Consider the following 22,135-nt stretch of genomic DNA (forward strand, 5'->3'; position numbering starts at 1 on the left):
ACCAAGCCTTACCTTTTCACCACACTAAGTTCCTATGTACTTTTCCTAACATTCGTATGCTTCGTCGGCCTCGTCGGCCTCGTCATCGAATCAGCGTCTAAATACGACCTCAAACTCATACATGAGGTAAGCTCCAGATCTTCGTATTATTAGCGTAGGCACGTCGAAGACCCCTCCATCGTTAGTTTCCTTGCCACCGTCGTCCCCTCCTCAGGTCCACGCTAACTCTGCTAACTCTGTGCATGTGTAGACAAATATCCAGCGTTGGTATTCTGGAGATTCTGGCTACTTCTTCCGCAAAGGATTCTCTAAATTCATCCATCAAGGCTTCCATGTTGGAGTAGGTAATGGATATGAGAATGAACCACCTCAGGCGCAAGTTAATATACCCATGATTTTCTTATAACATTTATACAAATTAGACATGGTCCATTATTGTTCAGACAAGTTAATGGATCTTACATCGGATTTAAATAGGTTTTTGGGCGTTGCTGTTTGTTCACGAGTCTTAAGCTCCGGAGAGAGTTAAGGCGGTCACTACCTTTAAGACGACCATTAGGTGAGGGTACGCGGATTAAAAAAAAAACAAGGTTCAAGTTAGGAGAAGTTTGAGGGATTACCGGTACTCTTTGTTGAAGGCTCCTTGGATTCGATAAGGAGCTTAACCCTGGTACCAGCAGAGTGTCTTCGGTGAATGGTGGGCTTAACTCATTAATTAGACAAATAAAGGTTAAGTTAAAAAACGAAGTTGTATAACAACAAGTTTCGGTTTGTCGAGGGCTGATTGACAGTTTAAGCCTGTAATGGATTACAGTCTAGGGGGAAATGATTTGTGTCGTTTTCGTCATGTGTTCCTGGCCTATCCTAAGTCTAATAACCAAACACGGCTCAGATTGATTTAATACATGCGCATTAAAGGAATAAGTGGTAGGGCCATCCTAAATCGAATAACCAATCACGGGCTCTAATTGTTTTGAGACATACGCACTGAAGAAATGAGTATCAGTTTCGAGGGCTTCACTCTTACCAACGCGTTTGATCATGACAGAAGTCATTTGAAATCACCAACTTGTCGAAATATTCGTTCTAATTTTTCATACGCTTTAACTAAAAAAATATCTAAAATCGATTCCACGAATCACCAAATTTTAGCAGCTGCTTCTTGCTTTGAGGATTTGGAAGTCATCACTGTTGAGGAAGTCCTGCACGAGGGGGAATGTATCAATTTTTTAAACGTATATGCGATTTTGTTACGGCCGGAGGATCAGCCTTTCGTAAACGTATTGTTGCGCAGCCACCAAACTATAGATAGTATAAGCGGAAATGTTCACCGTTATTTGTAGACATTTTAACGGAACTGTTTATTGTTCAAAGAATAACATATTAGCTCCAAAATAAGTCACGAAACACAGCTGTTAACAAAATCTATTTATTAACGTGAAATACTAAATAAAAAGGCTAAATAACAACAAGCTAAATAAGACTGATTGAACAATAACTAACAGCTGACAACTTACAACTGACAACCTGACAACTAATCAACTGAATAAGTCACAACTTTACTAGCAACTCACATGTAACATGCAACAAGTAACTAAATCACTAAATCAACTGACTACATCCGTTTTTATGCACAAACCATGACCAGGTACTGACCATCAATCTTTAACTAATCCAGCTGTCTTCACACCTTTTACAAAGAACAAGATATGCGTATATGCATGCACTGAAACTTTCAAAGGAAAAGGAATAAGATAAGAACTTGCAGTAAAACTTTCCCAGGCTTTTAAATCAAGATAAGCTACACAGATGACACTTATACGTATGGCTCATTAGTTTTTCAATTCACACTTAAAGATTCTCAGGAGTGTAATTACAAAGATTACATAAGTCCCTCTTATTACTGGCATCTAATAATACAATGGGTGTAAACAAATTTGTTTGAGAAAATACAGAAAATATGAAAACACTACACTCTCCCCTCCTCCGAAGATCTGGGCACGCCCCTGAGTGACAGACACATTCAACCCATACAGTTTTTCATACAGTAAATGCAGTAATCAAATGATATCAAATGATGCCCAGAATTTGTCACAAGTTAAATACTTGTAAAAGTAACACTTCTATGATCAAAATAAATGTAACAAATAAAAACTATGATAAAAGTAAACAAATGGAATTCTATGTTCAAACGTTAAAGAATCAAAACATTTGTAAACAAATTACAAAGTAACAAAACAGAAAATGTCACATAAACAAAATCATAGAACTGTATACATTGTAGCACAACAAAGCATTATACAGTAGTTTAGTTCTTAAATTAAGAGTTTGCAAACAGTGTTGTATAGTAAGTTAATAAACCGAACATTCATGCACTGAACAATAACCACAGTAGATTCATGAAATTAAATAGAGGAAACAAGGTATAGGTTTAAAGCAGTTGAAATTAAGACCAATTTGTTGAATACAGATAGAAACTACAATCCAATGTTAAAGTGCATGAATAAGTAGTCTATATATGTCCATGGAATTGCACATATGACAGAAGTGAGATAATTGTTTGCTTTTAAATCTTACTGATGACGTAATATCTTCACGGTTAGGTTGTATGTGAGTTCTTTAAAAATCAATAAATGGATAATCACAAGATAACTAATTAACAAAATAATACCAGTCCAAAATCAGTGATGAGAAATGTTTTTGAATATACCTCAGCGTGAGACCAGCAGCAACTAATCCATATTCGCATCTACTGTTATGCGCACCACCCGTGGGACTTCCTAAAAGTTAGTTAAGGGCCCTTCAACAAATGTTCACTGCCCAACAGTGCGCAGGCATAGCCTCCATCTCCAAAAATAAAATAAAAAAATAACATGATGCAGCATGGAAGCCAACAACATTAGCTATAAACAATCAGTGCTTTATACAAACTTTTTCATTAATCTCAAATTCCACAGATAACGTTCATACGATAACACTATAAGTAAGAAAAACGACCTCTGAAACCGAAAAACAATCCACACGGCCTTGATTCTGACATCGCTCCAATTAAAATGGCTTATAAGATAATAAAATCATGTTGTAAATAATCCATAAATTACATTAGACAAACTGTGAAGATAAGGGACGTAGTCCAGAATATTCCATGGTGTATTGATTGATAAAATACTGCATACTGTTAACATGTTCCTGTAGAAAAACGCCAACTCCGCAAAAACAATTAGTTGTGTTTTTGTAGTTAGTGAGATCCGTAACAGCCTAGGTTGGTCGGCTATTTGTTACACACCTAACTATGGAAGGATTGTGTTTCTTCTTCTTTTTTTGCAAAATTCTAGAAAATGATTTCTTCCCCCCCCCCCCCCGCTTTACACCGGATGTTTTCCTATCTCAATATTAGTGCCAAAATGCAGTAGGAGAACATCCTTTTTGATACGTTATCATTCAGAATCTGTTTAAATCTGTGGCTTGCATCTTAAAGAACATGAATAGGAAAACATGTGGTGCAAACATTGAGGCAATTGTAGATCCCTTTAGGCCTCACGTTAGTAGCGTACGAAAATTGTTTATTACTGAGTGAAGAGGTTTGTTTATAGGTGACGAAAACATACGGCTCGGATAGCAAAACCTCTACATGGTCATGATATGGAAAATTGATGGTGCCATTAAAGGCCACCTCGTCCGCTATCCGGTGATGGGTAGCGTTTAGCTAGTGAGAACTTCTCTGTAGACTTAGAGACCATATTACTTTTGTGATTTAGTGTGTAATTAAATGGGGCTTTTAATGGGCTATGCTACCTTCATAAATGGGTGTACTAGAGCCTCGGGTCACCTTTTAGAACATGAATAGCCTAGTTTGTCTGCAATTGGTGACTATAACAAACTTCTACCATCAAAGTTTACTGGGATCAAGTTTGTCACGTCAGCACTACTTCTTGTATATGCACATGCAGTTTGTACCTCAATGTTTACTGTTCCATTTCTGTGCTTGCAATACTGTTGAATTAACAAAAATATTTTTAGAGTTGAAATTAAATGTTAGATGTCCAGAAGCTCCTTTTCAATTTATTACGTTGTAAAATACTTGGATATTGATACTGCAGCTACTCCTGAAAATAAACCTGGTTATGTTTAAGGAGGAAAGAAGAAGTGAATATATTACCAAGGAATAAACGTCACACTTGGAAGCAAGTTGTTGTTTGTATTATGAAGAGGGGATGTACTTGAAAAAGGCTTTAACATGAGTTTCAATCTTCAATATTAACCCAACATGCCACAGAACCTTTTTAAGTCTTGATGGACTCCTGGCATGATCTTGAACCCTTCCTGGTGGGACTGATGCAACTTATTGTTTGTATGCATGTTACCCCTTCATCTCTTAAGTTATAGTGTAGAAACCATTCATTTGATTGCCTTGTATGTGTAGTTATAATGTAAATTGATAGGTCAAGATAGCTGTTTCAAGTTGAAAACTTGAGCACCAAAGTGCTTGAACAATTTGACATTTTTTTTCATTCATAGTGAATGTCAGCTTTGCATTCATTGTGAATGCAATCATTGCATTCATAATGCTTTGAATGCATTCTTTTAACGCATGGTGAATGCAATGTTTGTATTCAGAGTGAATGGAAACTTTGCATTCATGTATTATTGAATAGTCTTTGCATCCATGGTGAATGCAATATTTGCATTCAGAGTGAGGACAATTTTTCATTTGAGGGTAAAAGCTCATTTAAACATTTACATTCATTTTGCATTCGAAGGCTAAGCTCATGTAAATATTTCGGCACTATTAAGGGCAAAATGAATGCAAAGCGAAATGAATGCATTCAGATTTGTAGTCTTGAATGCAAACTGAATGCAATGCTGTATGCAAAGTGAAGGCATAATGAATGCATTTGTGTCTGATAAGGGTTTACATGACATTAGTTGCATTTAGCACAATATGCCATTCCAAGTTTTTTGCTTGATCTTTCGTAAAATTTGAAAGATCTACCACATTACTGTTCGTACACAATTGGTAATTTTTCTACTGATTTTCATATTTTTTATTTCTATAAGGTCAAGTGAATAAGTTGTGCATTGAGTATAACCTTATCGCGAATGCAAGAAAACGATGCAGGGATTTCCAGCAGACAGATGTTTTCGTTTCGGGATTACTGAGTCAGTTGAAGGGAATCCAGCATTCCCGCACTTTACAGGAAACATGAAAGAAACGTTTAGTAACATACAAAAAAAAAATGGAAATATAGAATGGCAATAAATTGTTCAAAATATTTCCAGCAAGACTGATTATAAAAGTCAATGTTACAGCAACCTTCCCACGCTGGGCCGTGGCTGTCCGTGTGACACGTATACCCTGAAGTTTTAAAAAATAGCCATTGACATTGCCCTTGTAATCGTGAGTATATAGGCAATGGGGTGGCGCACATCATTACTGGTTGGGATTGTGACTAAAATTGAGATCATGCTCTCTGATTACTATCCTTTTGTTTCTGAAACTTTTCTTGTGAAATTTTACTTTTTTAAAAGATATGTACTCTTTTTCCTTTATGTGTTTTTTTTAAAGTTTTTTTTTTGTCTTCAGCCAGGGTTACCCGCGAACTTGTAATTATTTTGTAATCAACTTGTAATTATCATAGGCAAAGTGCAATGTTTTTAGCAGCGATATACAGCTTAGAGCGTAAGAGTCACCCACAAACCTCATGTGGCCATCTGGAAATTTCCTGAGAACCACCAGAAGGCTTTCAAAATGCTATTAAGGGCAGTCCACAGCACTTTATGACAAGGTAAACATGAAAGATCTGCTTTATTGGCTCCAATTATAGCACGCTATAGCTAGGAAAGTTTTGTGATTACGTAATCAACCTACCACGGTCGTAACTCGACCCCAGGCTGTACAATTAGCATGCATAGCTTCTGAATCATACAGCGTTCACACAAAGACCCTCATAAAAGGGGGGGAAAGGCAGGCTTTGCAGACTAATTAGTGAAAGGAGGTGCTTTTACGACCAAGGCAGGTCGATTACGTAATCTTAAAAACAGCAGACCCTTAAACATGCATACGTTTAAGGGAAGCAGGTCACTTCGCACAACAACCATTTCGCCCAACTGCCATTTCGCCCAACCTTACCATTTCGCTCAACCAGCCTGGTCATTTCGCCCAACCAGCCTGGTCATTTCGCCCAACCTTGATTAAATATGAGTAGTAAGGAAACGTTCGGGTATTGTTAACGTTACGGGATACGAACCGAATATTAAGGAAACTTGAAGTCGTGGTTAAATTGATTACATATGTGATTACATATGTGGTTACATTGATGTATTATATATATATATATATATATATATATATATATATATATATATATATATATATATATATATATATATATATATATTTTAATTTAATAAGGAAACGTTCGGGAATTGTTAGTGGGTAGGATAGATCAGTATTTTAGAGGTTAGGTTTGATAGGTTTTTATGGAGACCGATTCCCCTTTGTTTGTATAACATTAAATTAACACTATGTAGAACTAGATAAATGCCTAACTGCTGTGAACATTACCCTTGATTAATGCCTGGCGGACTTGATAAACGCTTGACCTAAGTCATCAAGCAGAACAATAGCTGTGGATTAATAAACCAAATTGAACAAGTGAAATACAAAAGGTGATATTATTCCACACCGATTCCACTTTGTTTGTGTAATAAAATAACTTCCATTGTATGCGTAATCGCCTAAAGTAGTGTAATCCTCCCATTATACCCGAAATAACTGCTTAGACTCCTATCGACATCGAGCGGACCTCACTTTATTTACCTACCACGAAGTAACATAATCCAAAATAAATCAAATTGAACTAGTGAAATAGAAAAAGTAATATTATTCTGACTGAATATTAGTTAAAAAAATGGTTTGGCGAAATGACCAACAAGGTTGGGCGAAATGACCAGGCTGGTTGGGTGGAATGACCAGGCTGGTTGGGCGAAATGACCAGGCGTGTTGGGCGAAATGGCAGTTGGGCGAAAGGTTGTTGGGCGAAGTGACCAGAAAGCCGTTTAAGAGCCATAGATAGAAGCTTATTAGGGCATACTGTGAAAGTAATTGTCATAGGACATTTGAACATTACAAAAGGACAATACGCATGTAAAACTTTGTTATGTTTTATTTCACCATACATCCGGCCGTCCATAGGGGTAGGATCTTTAAATGCTGTGACCTAGCTGAGTCTTGTGTACATGATGGGGTTTTTTGGCCAACAGGTAGGATCCATTTAGTATGACGAACTTCTGACCTAAAATGTTGTAGTTTGAATATCTTTGAATAGCAATTGTAACAAATTGTTAAACATCATCTTTTTTTTGAGGAATGGATTCCTAAACGTTATTCTGTCTTTCCTGTCTTTAGGCTTACTGAAAAGAGGACCGATTCTGACAGGACTAGATACATTTGAATACCCTAATAATGTTGATAATTAGGGAGCAACATTGCCTGTCACTTAGACACCAAATGGAGCTCTGCAGAGCTGGACTGCCGAGTTCATGCCATCAGGAAGTAGAAAATATTTGATCGAATCCGTCCCAAGATCAACAAACATGGAGGTCAAAACTACTGAAGATTGTCACTCTGCCTTTACCAATGGGAAGTTCAATCCACAGGGTTCAAAATTGGACAACTATTGCAAAAAAGCAAGCCAAAATACATTATTCTCTGAACATTGTGTTCAGATTTGAGGTGGTGTGTTAGACGAAAACAAGATAATATTGTTCTTGTTTGGGATATTAGGAGTTGTATAGATCCATCCTCTTTGGAGTCTCCCCTCGAAGGACAGTAAGTCTATTGCTGTGATTAGTACTTTGAAGTGTGGCTCCCCCCTGTGATCTTGAGAATGAGGCATAGGTTAATTAGCTAACTGTAAGTGCTGCTTATTTTCCATGTGATCTTAGAGCTTCTGGCCCATGTTTAATAATGGGATATTGTTCGTTGTTTGCTTAAAGGAGATTAAACCACTTGTGGGTTGAATGCTAAACTTATATACAAGCAGTACGTACCACTTAATGTGGTGTGAAATGGTGTGACTCAATTAAGTAACAATATGATCTGCAAATATTTTCTTGATCTAAATTCAGCTGTACAGCACCGTACGTTTTATGGGAATTTAACACCTCATTTTGTGTTCTTCAAAAGCACAAAAAAAAAATCAATGCCTATCCACAGAGTGCTGATGAAATTATAACAGTTACATAAATATGTATGATAAGGTACTTTTCTCTACAGATCTTAGCCCTTTTGCAAAACATGGGCAAATTAAAATTTAGTTTAGCCAACTGAGCTAATAACCACAGCCATGTCTGTTAGATTTCAAATGAACAACTCGTCATACATCTTGTTGTAGGTCCTTGACTTGCCAATGCTTAATTAGTATTCATGACACTGCAAATGTTGTGAAGCTTATGCACATTGTCTATGGATCTGTTAAAACATTACCTACTAACGTACTGAATAACACAGACAAATATTGCAAATTCTCATGTCATGTCATGGTTTGGAACAAATAGATTCATAAGAAGGATATGTACACAGATATATAGACAGCTTACCTGCATTAATGTAAATCTGACTTTGTGGACTGTATATATACCCTTCAGAGGATATGAGTACATCACAATGAAAACATTACTCCAAATTATTTTGTTAACCCTCATAGTCAACTCTGTCTATTTACCATAGAATGTATATGAATATGTTTACGGCATCAAGACCACCTTTCCCAGAGGTGTCTTCTGACACTTCATCACAAAAAGAATCATTGATTCTCTGCCATGATAATCATCCAATTGGATGGTACTATACAGTGTGTGTATACTGTTGTATAGAAGTGTCAAAAAAAAGTATGGCAATTAACTGCGGATATCCTGATACATTGTGCAGTAATATTTTTAATATGAGCATCTGCAGAGACGGGACATGTTGTTTTTGTTAATTTATTCTTCATATGCTCATAATTGTGTAAAGGGGTAATATATACTTTTGGGGGGTGTGGGGGTGTGGGGGTGTGGGGGGAGTAAATCACCTTACGGTTATTATGTGATTGAGTGTTACACACAAGAGCCCAAAATGCGGAAATAGACAGTAAATTTGTGCAGGAATCACACCACAATTAGAGTAGTGCACGTCAGCCTTGGGGTATAATTTCCATCAACCACTCTCCTTGCTAGTTCAGCATCCTTTCATTACTGGATTACTATATCCGTGTTGTTAGATTTCAACCTTCATCGATCTCCTCTTCTTTTCCCTGTAGACCTATCCAACTAATCGACCTCCTGTTACCTCCATGAAGATGCCTGGACACATCTCTTGCACATGCATGTCCTCTGGTAGATATGTCTAATTTGTTCCAAAAGGTGCGTAGAGTAAGTATTTCTTATGCATGTTATTTCACCAATTTAAACACGTGTTTTATTCGAAAAAGTTGTCAAACAGAACTTTGTGTTCTATGATCAACACATATGAATAGATGTCTATCTTGTTCCTTAGAATAGCCAGGAATTGTTTTTATTACCAAATTTAATGAAAATAAAAATGATATGAAATTTAAGGAACATAGATCATTATCAATGGTATTCTACATGAAAAGAAAGCTACTAACTTTCCCGACAGTTTCAATTCTAGCAATGGACTTGAAATTACGGACGGACATGAAATTGAGGATGCCTTTAATAATTCTTTTGTCAGTCTTGGTCCTTACTTGGCAAGTTCCATTGAGTCCACTACACATTTCATTAGTTTCCTAGGTATTCCCAATCCTTCCTCTGTGTTTCTTTTTCCTGTGTCTCAAACCAAAGTTTTCAATGTTGCCGTTTCTTCTTTAAGTACTAAAACATCTACTGGTTTTGACAACCTCAGGCCTGAAAAAAATCATTGTGAAACTTCTGACTCACGTTTTCAATACTTCATTTTATTCAGCTGTTTTCCGGATCAGTTTAAGATTGCAAAAGTTATTCCCATTTTTAAAAAGGAAGATGCTTTATTTAGTAAGTACTTATTGCCATATTTATTTGCAATGGCAAATGCAATTAATAAAATTCACAGAGTGCTTGATTCTGGAGAAAATTGTATATATGTCTGATTAGACCTTCCAATAGCATTTGATACCATTGGTCACAATTTACTTCTTACTAAGTTGTCACACAAAAGCATAAGGGGATTGACTATTTCGTATTTTAGTTAGTTTTTACTCTAAATAGGTTTTGAAGGTGTGGGTATGTTGTCTACATGTTATGTATGTATGTATGTATTTTAGATCCTACTGCAAGCAGGAACTCGCGAAAAAGCCTCATTGGCTTATCAAAGCCGCGAGCTGACCGAAATCAGTATGTTACATTCATATTTAACGTCAATGTTTACGAATTGTCAATTACCAACAACTCTGTAACTGGATGTTGTACATTAAAGTAGAACGATAGTGACAGAAAAAAAATCTCTCATTTTCATATATAATGTAGTTTATATGTTACCAAGCAACATATTTGTTTAATTTTCCAAATAGCACACCGGAAAGTTATAAAAAAGGGAATTAAAACATCGTTTTTTCGTCTCCGTAATTTAGGAATTTGCAAACACTGCAACGACCTTGAACAGCCCTCAGGTCAGTGAATGACGTCACTGTGATGATCTTTTCTGTTGTGAATTGTTCAGTACGGAGCTGTGCGTGCATTTCGTGTCAGCATAATTGTTATTTTCCGGCGTAATGTTCAAGACATAAATAGATAATGAATATCATGGTGTTTCTTGATTTCTTCACCACGTGTTTACAAGTTTTTTTTTTACGAAATTTGCGGCGATTTCGCAACGATTTCCCAATATCTGAAGAGATAACTCGCAAGCTGACCCAAAGTAACGTTAATCTCAAGATCACGTTTTGGCGGGTTTTATACAGAGTGATGTATGAGTGTGCTCACTTACCAGTCAAACTGGCACAATAACAATAGTGATGATAGTCTCCAACGTAGTTTAGTATAACATCCGAAAGAAAATCCAAAGTTCTAAACAAAGTAGATTCGCTTGTATGCACTAGTCCTACTGTAAAACATAAACGTTCCTTGTTCCGTGCGTCATTAAATCCAACAGGTTTCATTGAGCTTGAAATACAACCGCATTTGAACTCAATCGAGTAGTTAGTCTAGCTCGAACAATTTTCTCACAACATGCAATGCCTATTGCGTTTATTCATATGCATGCCTCGTGGTTAGGGCTTCAGGAGGAATCGTATTCTAGCCCAACTTCACGTAGGTCCGCAAACGGTACTTTCACACTGTGCATAAGTGACAGTGTGCGCTACCGTAAGTAATACACGATGTTTTGTTTCGCTCGAGCATACACACATTTCCTATTCGTATTACATTTAAAGTGGTTTGGAGGGTATGAACACATCTCTGCCCAAAAAGACTCTGCCTAAGCGACGTCCATGCCCCAATTGAAATTTGCACGTGGATTCTCTCCTCACATAGTCATTAGGATGTTCACGTCTGACATGTCTTCCAGTTCCAACACTTACTGTTGCATTTATCGGGATATATATAAATAATGCGGCATAAAAGCATCAATCTTTCAAACTTTTTTTACTTTAGTGACCTTGCCACACGCAAATTTCAATTGGGCCCGAGATGGCTCTGTGACCGATTATTCTGTAATTTACATTGGGGCAGTCGGCTTCACTAAAACGACAAGAAAAAGCAGGAACAATAACACCTTATTAAAATTACACCGTTAAATGTCTCACGCAGTGTATCAAATCTCCTCTCTGGTTTAGGTTGTTTGTCGAGTCCAGTATAGAGTAGGTTGCAACTAAACTTACACACTAAGTGCACACTGCTGAAGTACACTACACCGAGCTCACTTTGTTATCATCATAATGACGTCACATATCACTGTAGATCACGTGATCATCATATCGCTGTTCGCGAAAAGCCCAATGTTTGTTTAAAAAATCAACGAGTTTAGGAATTTTTTTAAGCTTTTCCCAACAACGGATTGACTTGAATTTTCACATGTGTAATATGGAAACCAACTAGAATACTCTTGAATAAAATCGTATTTTTTCGTCGATGCTGAAAAATCACTATCGTTCATCTTTAATCTTGGAGTGACTCGAACCAGGGACCTTATGATTGGAAGGCACCGGTTTTTTTTTTTAAGTTAAAGATATTTTCCCAAAGACGATCTAAGGACTACCTACTTAAGCTTTATCGATCCTCATCTTCGTATTGCTGCATCCTCTGGTATGGTACTCGAAGACCAATCTTAACAAGCTGTACACTCTTCGGAAGAGAGCAGATAGGCATATACGTTCTCCGCTCCATGTGATGATCTCATTTACTTACCTTGCTAATAATAATCTTCTCCCAAATACATTTTATACTTTAAATATTACCAATGACTCTATTCATAAATATTGTACCAGGCAGCAAGGCTATAGTCATCTACGTACTCCTTTCTGCTCAACTTCTCGTAGTAAGTTTAGTCTCACTTCCTGCTCTCCCTCATTGTGGAATAACTTCCCCGTAATTTGTTAAGTTAAACCTCCAGCTGCTTCTTTTAGGCAGGACGTTCAACCGCCAACGTTTTATTAATCGCAATTGTTGTGTTCTTTTGGGTGGTGGTAGGATGAGGTTTAATAGTGTTTTGGTGGGGTCGATAGAGGGTGGCGTTTGGAAGATTCTTCATTTTTGTATTGTTTGGTTTGTAGGGTTTTTAGATCACTTGCTTTCTCTGTTATACTTATTATTTGACTTTATCATTGTACCATGATGTGAAAAAACAAATATATAAAACGAAATGAAGAGCGGACTCTATACTAAGGTATAATAAAAGAAAAGTAAATTAGTGATTGGTTAACTGGAACGGCAGGAATGTGGCAGTCACTGTATTATGGAATGTATTGTTTAAATTGGCCGTAGCCTGTGCAATATACAGGCTTTTGTGTGTGAATGTTTCAGAGCAGTAAAACTTGAACTTTGAACGCCAGACAGTAGACAAGCAGATTGCTCATATTATTAGTATGCAGTCCTCTCTTAATGAACTCAGGAGGTTGTTCTCAACCAGCGTAAAACTCGGAAATGTTCCTTTTGCTAGGCTTGGCGAATTGATTACGTAACACACAGGCTAATGTTCCAGACTAATAACTTTGAAAGGTACAGAAGTGACCAGTGGTGAAAAATGAACCGCAGTCTTACTAAAGGGTGGATTGTCAAATGACTAGCCAATGATAAATAGAAAATATCACCATTTAACAGTTTTGGGTGACAGATAGATGTTTTCTACTAACAAGTTTTCAGTGAGATGTTTTCTACTAAGTTTTCAGTGAATATAAAAATAAGCATTCATAGCCATAAAGGCTTTCAGAAAGGACGACCATAGCCTAAGGACTCACTTCCTGATATGTATTGGTACCATACTTTCGTTGCAGACATGAACTGCTAGTTCAGGATAGCATCATCTTCCTACGTGAGAGAGTGGTTATCCCAAAAAACTCTCCATCGAGAATGTTGCACATGTTTCATTTATCTCACATGGGAATGGCTAATTATAGTAAACTACTCAGAGTCTGGGAAATCGATTTTTTACCAGACACAAGTAGCTTGACGATGATATACAAGCTGAAGGCACAGTTTGCGCATCATCCCAACACCCTGCATGTAAGACAATTGACCACAGTTCTCATCCAGTGAATTGCTGAACTGTGCAAAGAAGTGGCAGTTTAACCTCAAGACTTCATCACCCGAATATCCACAGAGTAATGGTCATTTTGAACAAGCTGTGAGAACAGCTAAAACCATTCTCAGAAAGCTCACAAAGCCAAATCAGACCCTTATCAAGCTATCCTCAGCTACCGAAATACTCCATCACAGGGTTTTGACATGAGTTTCGCGCAAGACTGTGAATTCAGTCCCACAACAAAAACACAACTATACCTTTGACTAAGACACGTTTGAAACTAAAACTACCAACTCAGGTAACCCAACAAGCACGAATGAACAAAGACAGAGACATGTCCTTCGATTATGCCAGTACAGGACTCCCACAAAGATTAGACCAAAGCAAAAGTTCAAAGAATGGTGGCACCTCGATATGGGTTCATAATTGAAAGCAACAAAACTGATAGAAGGGACAGGTGACACCTTCGACGATCCAACCAAACCTATCAAATTCCATGACAGAGCTGACAATTACCGACCAGCTACCTCGTCCGAACTGTAACATTCACAGGCATGTCGACAGACAGACTAACACCCCAACACTGTAAAATACAAGAGAAAAACACAACTGCGCACACAGTTTAAAGAATATGTAATGCAAATATGTTAAGTTGCAAGTTTTCCATGTTTGTTGCCGTAAATACACAATGTTTTATTAAACTTCCTTGGACTGTTCCTATACTTTAATGAGCGTATCGTTCCTGTAAGTATAGCTATAATTTTCCGGGTTTTTTTTTAAAGTCTTCTAGTTTGCATGTATTTAGTTCTTTATCGTTTGTTTTCTATATAATAAAGGAGATATAACTAACATGTGTTATAGCGTGGTCATGCATTCTTATATAGAGATACGCACGCGCAAAATAAATGGAAGCTAGTACAGTTTATACATTCTATATGACTTATTATTAAATTCGCCATTGCACTCTCCAAAATGGTCATATTAATCAGTTTTTCATAGGCAAGTTACAATATATATTCTCTATTCTCCAACAGCTGGTATTAGTTAGCATTAATAAATCGTTAATATCTTTTATTTGTGTCACCAATGAAATGCAGGGGAGTTTTTATGCACAGAATAATTTGTATCAGCACAAGGGCATTATTGATGCACCATTGATTGGTTCATGGTACTGCTTTATCACAGTATGTCAAAGCATACATACACGTTTGTATATTCTTATATTTTCATTGCATGCATATATTTAGATAAGTCTCCAAACTGGCAGTATTAAGCAGATGTTAGTAGTAGATGTAAGGTGAGTTACAATATACTCTCTCTTTCTTAGTATAACTGGAACTGGACATTCACCGCCGTACTAACTGGTCTAAAAATATTTTGTAAGTTATAAACGCAAGCATACTTTTCTAATGCATGGGTGAGGTTAATAATTCCATGAAAACTGGTTGTAGGCCTAGCTAGCCCGCATAACATGCTACATCACGATTGCAATATGTACCACATTTTCTACTCCTAAGTGCTTTAAGCATATCAATATCGGTTGTGTGATGAGTAGAGCCTAGGCTCATATGCTTTGCAGATTTTTGGTGCTTATCACCTGGAAATGTGATTAGAAATGGGAAGCACACAGCTTGTTTTAACCCTCTTAAGGACATTTTTAGAATAATAATATAAAATGCTTATGCTTTTGTGGTCTACAGCACTTACATTAGAATGTAACAATTATTTGTAGAGCTGATGTTTAAAGTAAAGTCCCCCAAAATGTTACCTTTTATCATGCAGTGATGTAGTAAAGTATTTTATCCAAGAACCCTTACTTCTGAAGTTCTGTGTACTTGAGGTACCAAGTATACTTGTAAGACTACTTCATGATTTGAATGATAACTTAGTTCCAGTACCTATAAAAGTACAGCAATTTTGGATTCCAGTGTAGGTACCTTTTCGTCCTATTTTGAGTACTTTTGATTCATTCAATAAACAGGAACCTTTTTTTTATAACTGCTAGCTGATTGTCATTTTAAGCAAATCATATAGCAGTTAATTGCATGGACATCAATGGTTAACCTTGCTAGTGTTCTCAATGTCAGAGAATAATTTATCCAGTATTGAATTGCAAAATACTGTGCAAAATGGTCCAATTGCGAAGCATGTCTAAGGGTGTGTATAGCAGTTTTTTTGTAAACAGGAACCATAGTACTCTGTAAGAGTCAAATTCAGAGCTTTCAAAACTGCTTCACAAAATTTGAGTACTAAATCATTTGATCCCTTAATGGCTCAAAATTATAGACATTTTCTGATATATTGTTTTCTGACATATTGGATAGAGGCGGGCTTGTTAGGTAGTTTCGCTAATACTGCAGTCATGCTACCAATTTTTCAATACGTTAGCAATATACATCGCTCATGAATTCTTCATCATTGTTCAACGCATATGTACTGTAAGTGATTATTCCTTGGGCATCATATAAACATGATATTTTACTGCAGAAAAGATACGGTATTGCTGTAGGGTAAATTTATATAGGAATTTTGGAAAAAGGACCAAAAATTATGAGGCTATCTGTTGGAAAATCAGATTTGCAAATCTTATTTTCCATAAGTATTCATCATGATGGTATGGAGTTCATTCAAGTTCAAGGGTAAACATTCTTAATAATTGACATGAACCTTTTCATCTTCTTATCCAGGTGACAGAGCTTATGACCATCTTACATCTGCTTTATACAACCAATGAGAAAGCTGTGTGGGATGAGCTCTGTTACTATGAAGAATACAGATGGGAATGTGCTTGGGATTGAGAAAAGAGAAGAAGCTGTACTTAACCAAGGTGAGACAGTTAACTGGCGCGAAAAAGTAAAAGCATACCCGAAGAAGTACAAGATCTGTGTCGTGAGGTTTGATCCCACAGGAAGGGTCTATGCGGTTTTAGATGACGGTAGCTCGACCGAGGAGATCATCATCAGCAGTAAGAGGAAACGGGAACGGGCACTAGATGGAGACAAGGTGGTGATGCACATTTGCTCTGAGACAGAAGGGGAATCTGAGACTCTACCTCAGACACAAGCTGATATTAGTAAACCTACAAAGCTTTATGGGGAAGTTACACACGTCCTGGAAAGGTACGTCAATCCAAAATTCAGGAAATTTGTATGCACTATTGATCCAGACAGATATGACGGCTTCATGTGTCCTGTTGACTCAAGCTCTCCAAGGATGTTTCCCATGGGTCGTCAGAAGAAGAAACAAGAAGGGCAAGATGTCACTACCACAAGGCTTCAAATATACAAGATTAGGATCCAAGAGAATCGTTTTGTATTTGAGAAAGACAGGATAGTTTCTGTGAGTTATCAAGACAAATTCAACCAACTCTTTGTTGTGCACTACTATGAATGGTTTAAAAATACCCCATATCCCATGGGGATTGTTACAGAGGTATTGCCACCATGCGATTCACTGAGTAATGGACTGAAAATTTTAAAGCTAATGCATGGCGTCGAAGACAGTTGGCCTCAGGAAATTGAAATGAATTTTACAGACAGCTGGAAGATTCCTGCAGCAGAATTAACAGGCAGAGCATGTGGGGACTTTCGCAAGAAAGATGTATTTACAGTCGACCTGCCCGATTCGCAAAACCTTGATAATGCACTTCATGTTGAGAATTTGACCGACGGTAGATTAAGGGTTAGTGTACACATTGCAGATGTTTCCTACTTTATTAAAAAAGGCTCCGATTTGGATAAAGAAGCCAGCACAAGAGCGATCACCTTTTATCCATGTTTTCATGGCGAACCTAGTCACATGTTACCATCTCTGTTTAGCACCATTTTGTGCAGTCTTCTCCCTTCCAAGGACAGACTGACTCTTTCTGTCCTATTCATGTTTGATAAAAATGGCAAACTCATGGGAGATCCTGAAATGCTTAGATCTGTTGTTTGTTCGGTGCAGAGATTGACTTACGAACAGGTTGAGATGGTTTTGGCAGATCGTAGAGCTGATGATGGAGTATTGCCAGTAGTGAGACGGCAGATACGAGACCTCTATGTTGTAACCTCTTACCTTCGAAAACAGAGACTAGGTGATGGTCGTTTCTTCAACCAAACAGATGAGGGAGAGCAAGAAACTAACAACACAATGGCATATATGCTTGTGAAAGAAGTGATGATTCTTACAAATGAGGCAGTAGCTAATTATTTAGTTGCTAAGAGGGGAAACACCATCCCTGTCAGATTTCATCCTCCCCCAGATTTAGCAAGAGCTCAAGAGTGGCTAAAAAACTTTGGCAAGGAGGCAGAAACTGGCCTAAAGGTATCATCAATGATGCAATTGATCAAAAAAGTGACCAAGGAAGGCAGCATTCCCGGTAGTGATGTAGGTGACTTTAGCATGGAGGATGACAGTGAAGAATTGGGGAGTGTTCCATTGACAAAAGTCACATGGGAAAATATCAGGAACACTTTGGAAAATATCAACCATTCTGACCTCGAGCTTCAATACATTATAGGTAATGAAAAAGGACACCCTAAGCAAGCTGTTGCTCTGTCACATCTTTACAAGATACTTGGCAATGCGCTGTACACCAATGCAAGCAAACAGCGGCATGGGTGTCATCACTTCTCTCTTCAGAAAGACTTTTACACTCATTTTACTTCCCCAATTAGGAGATTCATTGACCTTGTTGTTCACCGGATGCTGGTTGCATGTCTTAAAGGAGAAGAACCACCTTACAGTGCCAGGGAGCTGGATGACATTTGTCATCATTGTAACAACCAAACCTTCAAGGCAAATAAATTTAGCAAGATGACACAGTGTTTGCACTTTGCTCTTAAAGTACAGTTGGCCTCAGAGACTAAGCTTGCATTCGTAGAAACTGCCAATGATTCTAGCCTTCAAGTGTTGTATCCTCATGAAGGATACCTCCAAGCAACAAGGAGCTCAACCAGCATTCCTCTTAAGCATTTGATGCCTTCTAAGAATCCAGACAATGGAGAAACAATAAATTCAGTAATTCTTCATTTCAAAAACAGTATCTACGACTACGAAGCAATCGTACCTGAGGTCACTAAGGAAGAAGCAGTGTTGAAAATGGATAGGTTCGTTCAATCAGTTCCAAAGTCATCCTGGAAGAATGTTCTTTCTTCTCTAAAAGATGGAGATATGAATGAGGTGGAAGACTTGTTAGATCAGATGCTTAAGGAAGGCAAAAGAAGTCTGTCAGCCGATGACAATCTATTGTCAAGGATTTCTGAAATTACCAGTGAAGTTGATGTCCGAACCTCTACCAAAGATGACGTGGCACCCAAGAAGTATGTAGACTTTAGATGTGACTTTGAATCTGGTCAAGTGGTCCAGGTACAGCTGACAGCAGGAATGCAACAGGGGTTGCTTGTACCAAAAGTACAGCTGTTGAACATGACCCCAAAGTTTAACTTTTGCATTGAACACCGGGAAAATCCTGTCAACTGTTTTGCACAGTTAGCTGCAAAGCCTCCAGACAAGTGTAAAACAATCAAGCAGTATGTAGAATCCTGGCTACCTCTGGTGAAAATGATGGTGGTACATAATACTGTGTCTGAAGATGAGACCACTTACATTCGAGACGTTCCAGTGGAATGGTTTAAGAAGCAAGAAAAGAACAGTCCTTTGGTGAAGTGTGGTCGCTTTTCCCTGAAAAAGGATTGGTGCGAGGATAGAAACATCCGCTATAAGTATTCCGAGTATTATTTCTGCATTCGCCTGGATGGTCAACAAGTATGGTCCAGCGCACAAATAAAACATAGGATGCTGAAATGTTATCCAGGAGATATGTTTCACACTACAAAGCCACACAATCAAGGAATGTTGTTAGTTGTTCATGCAGTCACCAGCTCTGTGAAGAAAGACAAGGAAACCAAAACCATCAGGATGGAATTTGACGTGCATTATAGCTCGTGTGAGATTCCAGGTGAACTGTTTGACCAGGACAAGAACTCTTTGACCGGTTGCACAATTGAAATGATCCCAAAATTAAACCAAGATAAGTGAGTATTTGAGCTCACCTACAACATTTTGAATGTGTGAAAGCATGAAACCAATCACTCTTTTATGCTATTATCACAAACATAAAGGATGTGGTTACATGTGGTTACCGAATTCTAATAGTTTACCAAACACTACAATATGTCAATTAAAAGATGAGCCTCCTAGCTGTGTTTCAGATTAAATGTATCTTAGTTAATATTTGATGATTCTCACAGTTTGTAGAAAACACTAGACACAACCTTCATAATTAGTATTTAATTTAATTTAAATTTTAATTTGACAAACTCTTGATCATTATTTGAAATAAACCTTCACAAATCAAGCTAATTTACTAGATTGTCCTGAGAGTATTAGTATTGAATAGCATGAAACAATTTGTTTCCAAAATGTGCTTGTGAAACTAGTTATAGAATCAAGTGGGGTAAAGGCATAAGGAGACCCTCTGCTCTTTTCTGACAAACTTTGACGTTGTAGGTATTTAGCTCAACTAATTGAGCTATTATCATGATAAAGAATCTGGCTACCTGTCAGTTCATTTGTCTGCCTGTCTTACCATCCTTGAATATTTCAGCTACGTTGACCTACGGTTAATGTTTGGTCGTAGTAATCAGCAGCTGATTGGACATAAAAGTGTACTTTATATTAAGATCAAATGTCATTTAGAGTCAACAGAAGTAAGAAAAACAGCAAATCATTTAAAAGCCATTCATCCTAGGATACCAGGTCCTAGATTAATTGTCTCTTAATTTCCAGATCAAAGGTCATTTGAGGCAAACAGATGTCAAAACCCATTTCAGTAAAGTACAAGAAGCGAATAGTTCTGGTAGAGTTCAAAGGCTGAAAATCTTGTTTACATCATAGCTCCTGAAGTAAAATTAGTTTAGGATGAACTGCAGATGTAGTATTTATATTCACCTCTCTGCGTACAAGAATGCATCTGTGTAGGTCAAGGGTAATTTGGGATCAATCAACAAAATTCAAAATTACAAAACTTTTATAAATACGGTAACTACAAAAGTAAAACAAAGATAAACTTCATATATAGGTCCATGTTAGTGTTAGTGTTAGTTCACTTGAAGTCAACAGTGGTTTAACTTAATATGGCAAGAAATCCCTTCTCAAAATCGTGGGCTGTGGTGTCAAAATACATACAGTGTGATGATATGCCAGTACAGTGAGTTCTGTGTTGCAGTGAAACTCATACAGTATGATGATACCCAAGTACAGTGAGTTCTTTGTTGCAGTGAAGCTCACACAGTATGAACATGCCCCAGTACAGTGAGTCCTCTGTTGCAGTGAAACTCATACAGTATGATGATGCCCAAGTATAGTGAGTTCTCTGTTTCAGTGAAACTAATACAGTATGATGATGCCCCAGTACAGTGAGTTCTCTGTTGCAGTGAAATTAATACAGTATGATGATGCCCCAGTACAGTGAGTTCTCTGTTGCAGAAAAACTCATACAATATGGTGATACCTCAGTACGGTGAGTTCTCTGTTGTAGTGAAACTCATGCAGTATGTTGATGCCCTAGTATGGTGAGTTCTCTGTTGGAGTGAAACTCATACAGTATGATGATGTGAGTACTATTTTGTATTGTAAAACTCATACAGTATCATGATGCCCAAGCACAGTGAGTTCTATGTTGCATTGTGCAACTCATATAGTATGATGATGCCCAGCACAGTGAGTTCTCTGTTGTATCGTGAAACTCATACAGTATGATGATGCCCCACTACGGTGAGGTCTCAGTTGCAGTGAACTCATACAGTATGGTGATGCCCCAGCACAGTGAGTCCTCTGTTGGAGTGAAACTCATACAGTATGATGATGCCCCAGCACAGTGAGTTCCCTGTTGTATTGTGAGACTCATACAGTATGATGATGTCCCCGCACAGTGAGTTCTCTGCTGTATTAGGAAACTCATACAGTATGATGATACCCCAGTACGGTGAGTTTTCAGTTGCAGTGACACTAATACAGTATGATGGTTCCCCAGTACGGTGAGTTCTCTGTTGCAGTGAAATGGTGAGTTCTTTGTTACAATACTTTTCTTTCGGAGAACATAAATAGTTGGCTCAGCTTCAGTTCAGTTTGTAAAGGGTCTCAATATATGATTACTGTACATAGGTGTGAATAAATATTACAATGCATACAGTCAGTCAGAAGATGAAACCTGTTGAATAAAGTTGATACATTTGTAGTGTTGGATGACTTTTGGCCATTGTCAGTTGGTGTCAACATGTTATATCTCAAAATTAGCCTTGAAACTAGATGATTTTAGGAGAAGAGGGTTTTTACTTTAAGAGTCAGCGACTGTAAACAATTATTTAAATGGTGGGGGGGGGGGGGGGTTAGAGTCAAAACTGATTTGTTAGTTAATTAAGTAAGAAAATGCAT

At 37.5% G+C, this 22,135-nt stretch overlaps 1 protein-coding gene across 6 annotated transcripts in view; it reads left to right on the plus strand.

Annotated features, from left to right (window-relative positions):
* Positions 1-7,035: 7,035 nt before the first annotated feature.
* The window catches only part of LOC139964147 (3'-5' exoribonuclease HELZ2-like), a 51,507-nt gene continuing 36,407 nt past the window's right edge, over positions 7,036-22,135 (plus strand). The window contains exons 1-4 of one of the 6 annotated variants that reach the window (XM_071965526.1): positions 7,036-7,263; positions 9,303-9,405; positions 15,045-15,096; positions 16,405-19,734. In XM_071965526.1, the coding sequence (XP_071821627.1) occupies positions 16,448-19,734 (3,287 nt within the window). In that variant the 5' untranslated portion in view covers positions 7,036-7,263; positions 9,303-9,405; positions 15,045-15,096; positions 16,405-16,447. Of the gene's footprint in view, positions 7,264-7,527; positions 7,832-9,139; positions 9,406-14,407; positions 14,462-14,865; positions 15,015-15,044; positions 15,097-16,404; positions 19,735-22,135 lie in introns of those variants that run through there. The other 5 variants (XM_071965527.1, XM_071965524.1, XM_071965521.1 and 2 more) reach the window with 5 other exon arrangements.

This window comes from Apostichopus japonicus, chromosome 22, assembly GCF_037975245.1.
Source record: "Apostichopus japonicus isolate 1M-3 chromosome 22, ASM3797524v1, whole genome shotgun sequence".
NCBI classification, from domain to species: domain Eukaryota; kingdom Metazoa; phylum Echinodermata; class Holothuroidea; order Aspidochirotida; family Stichopodidae; genus Apostichopus; species Apostichopus japonicus.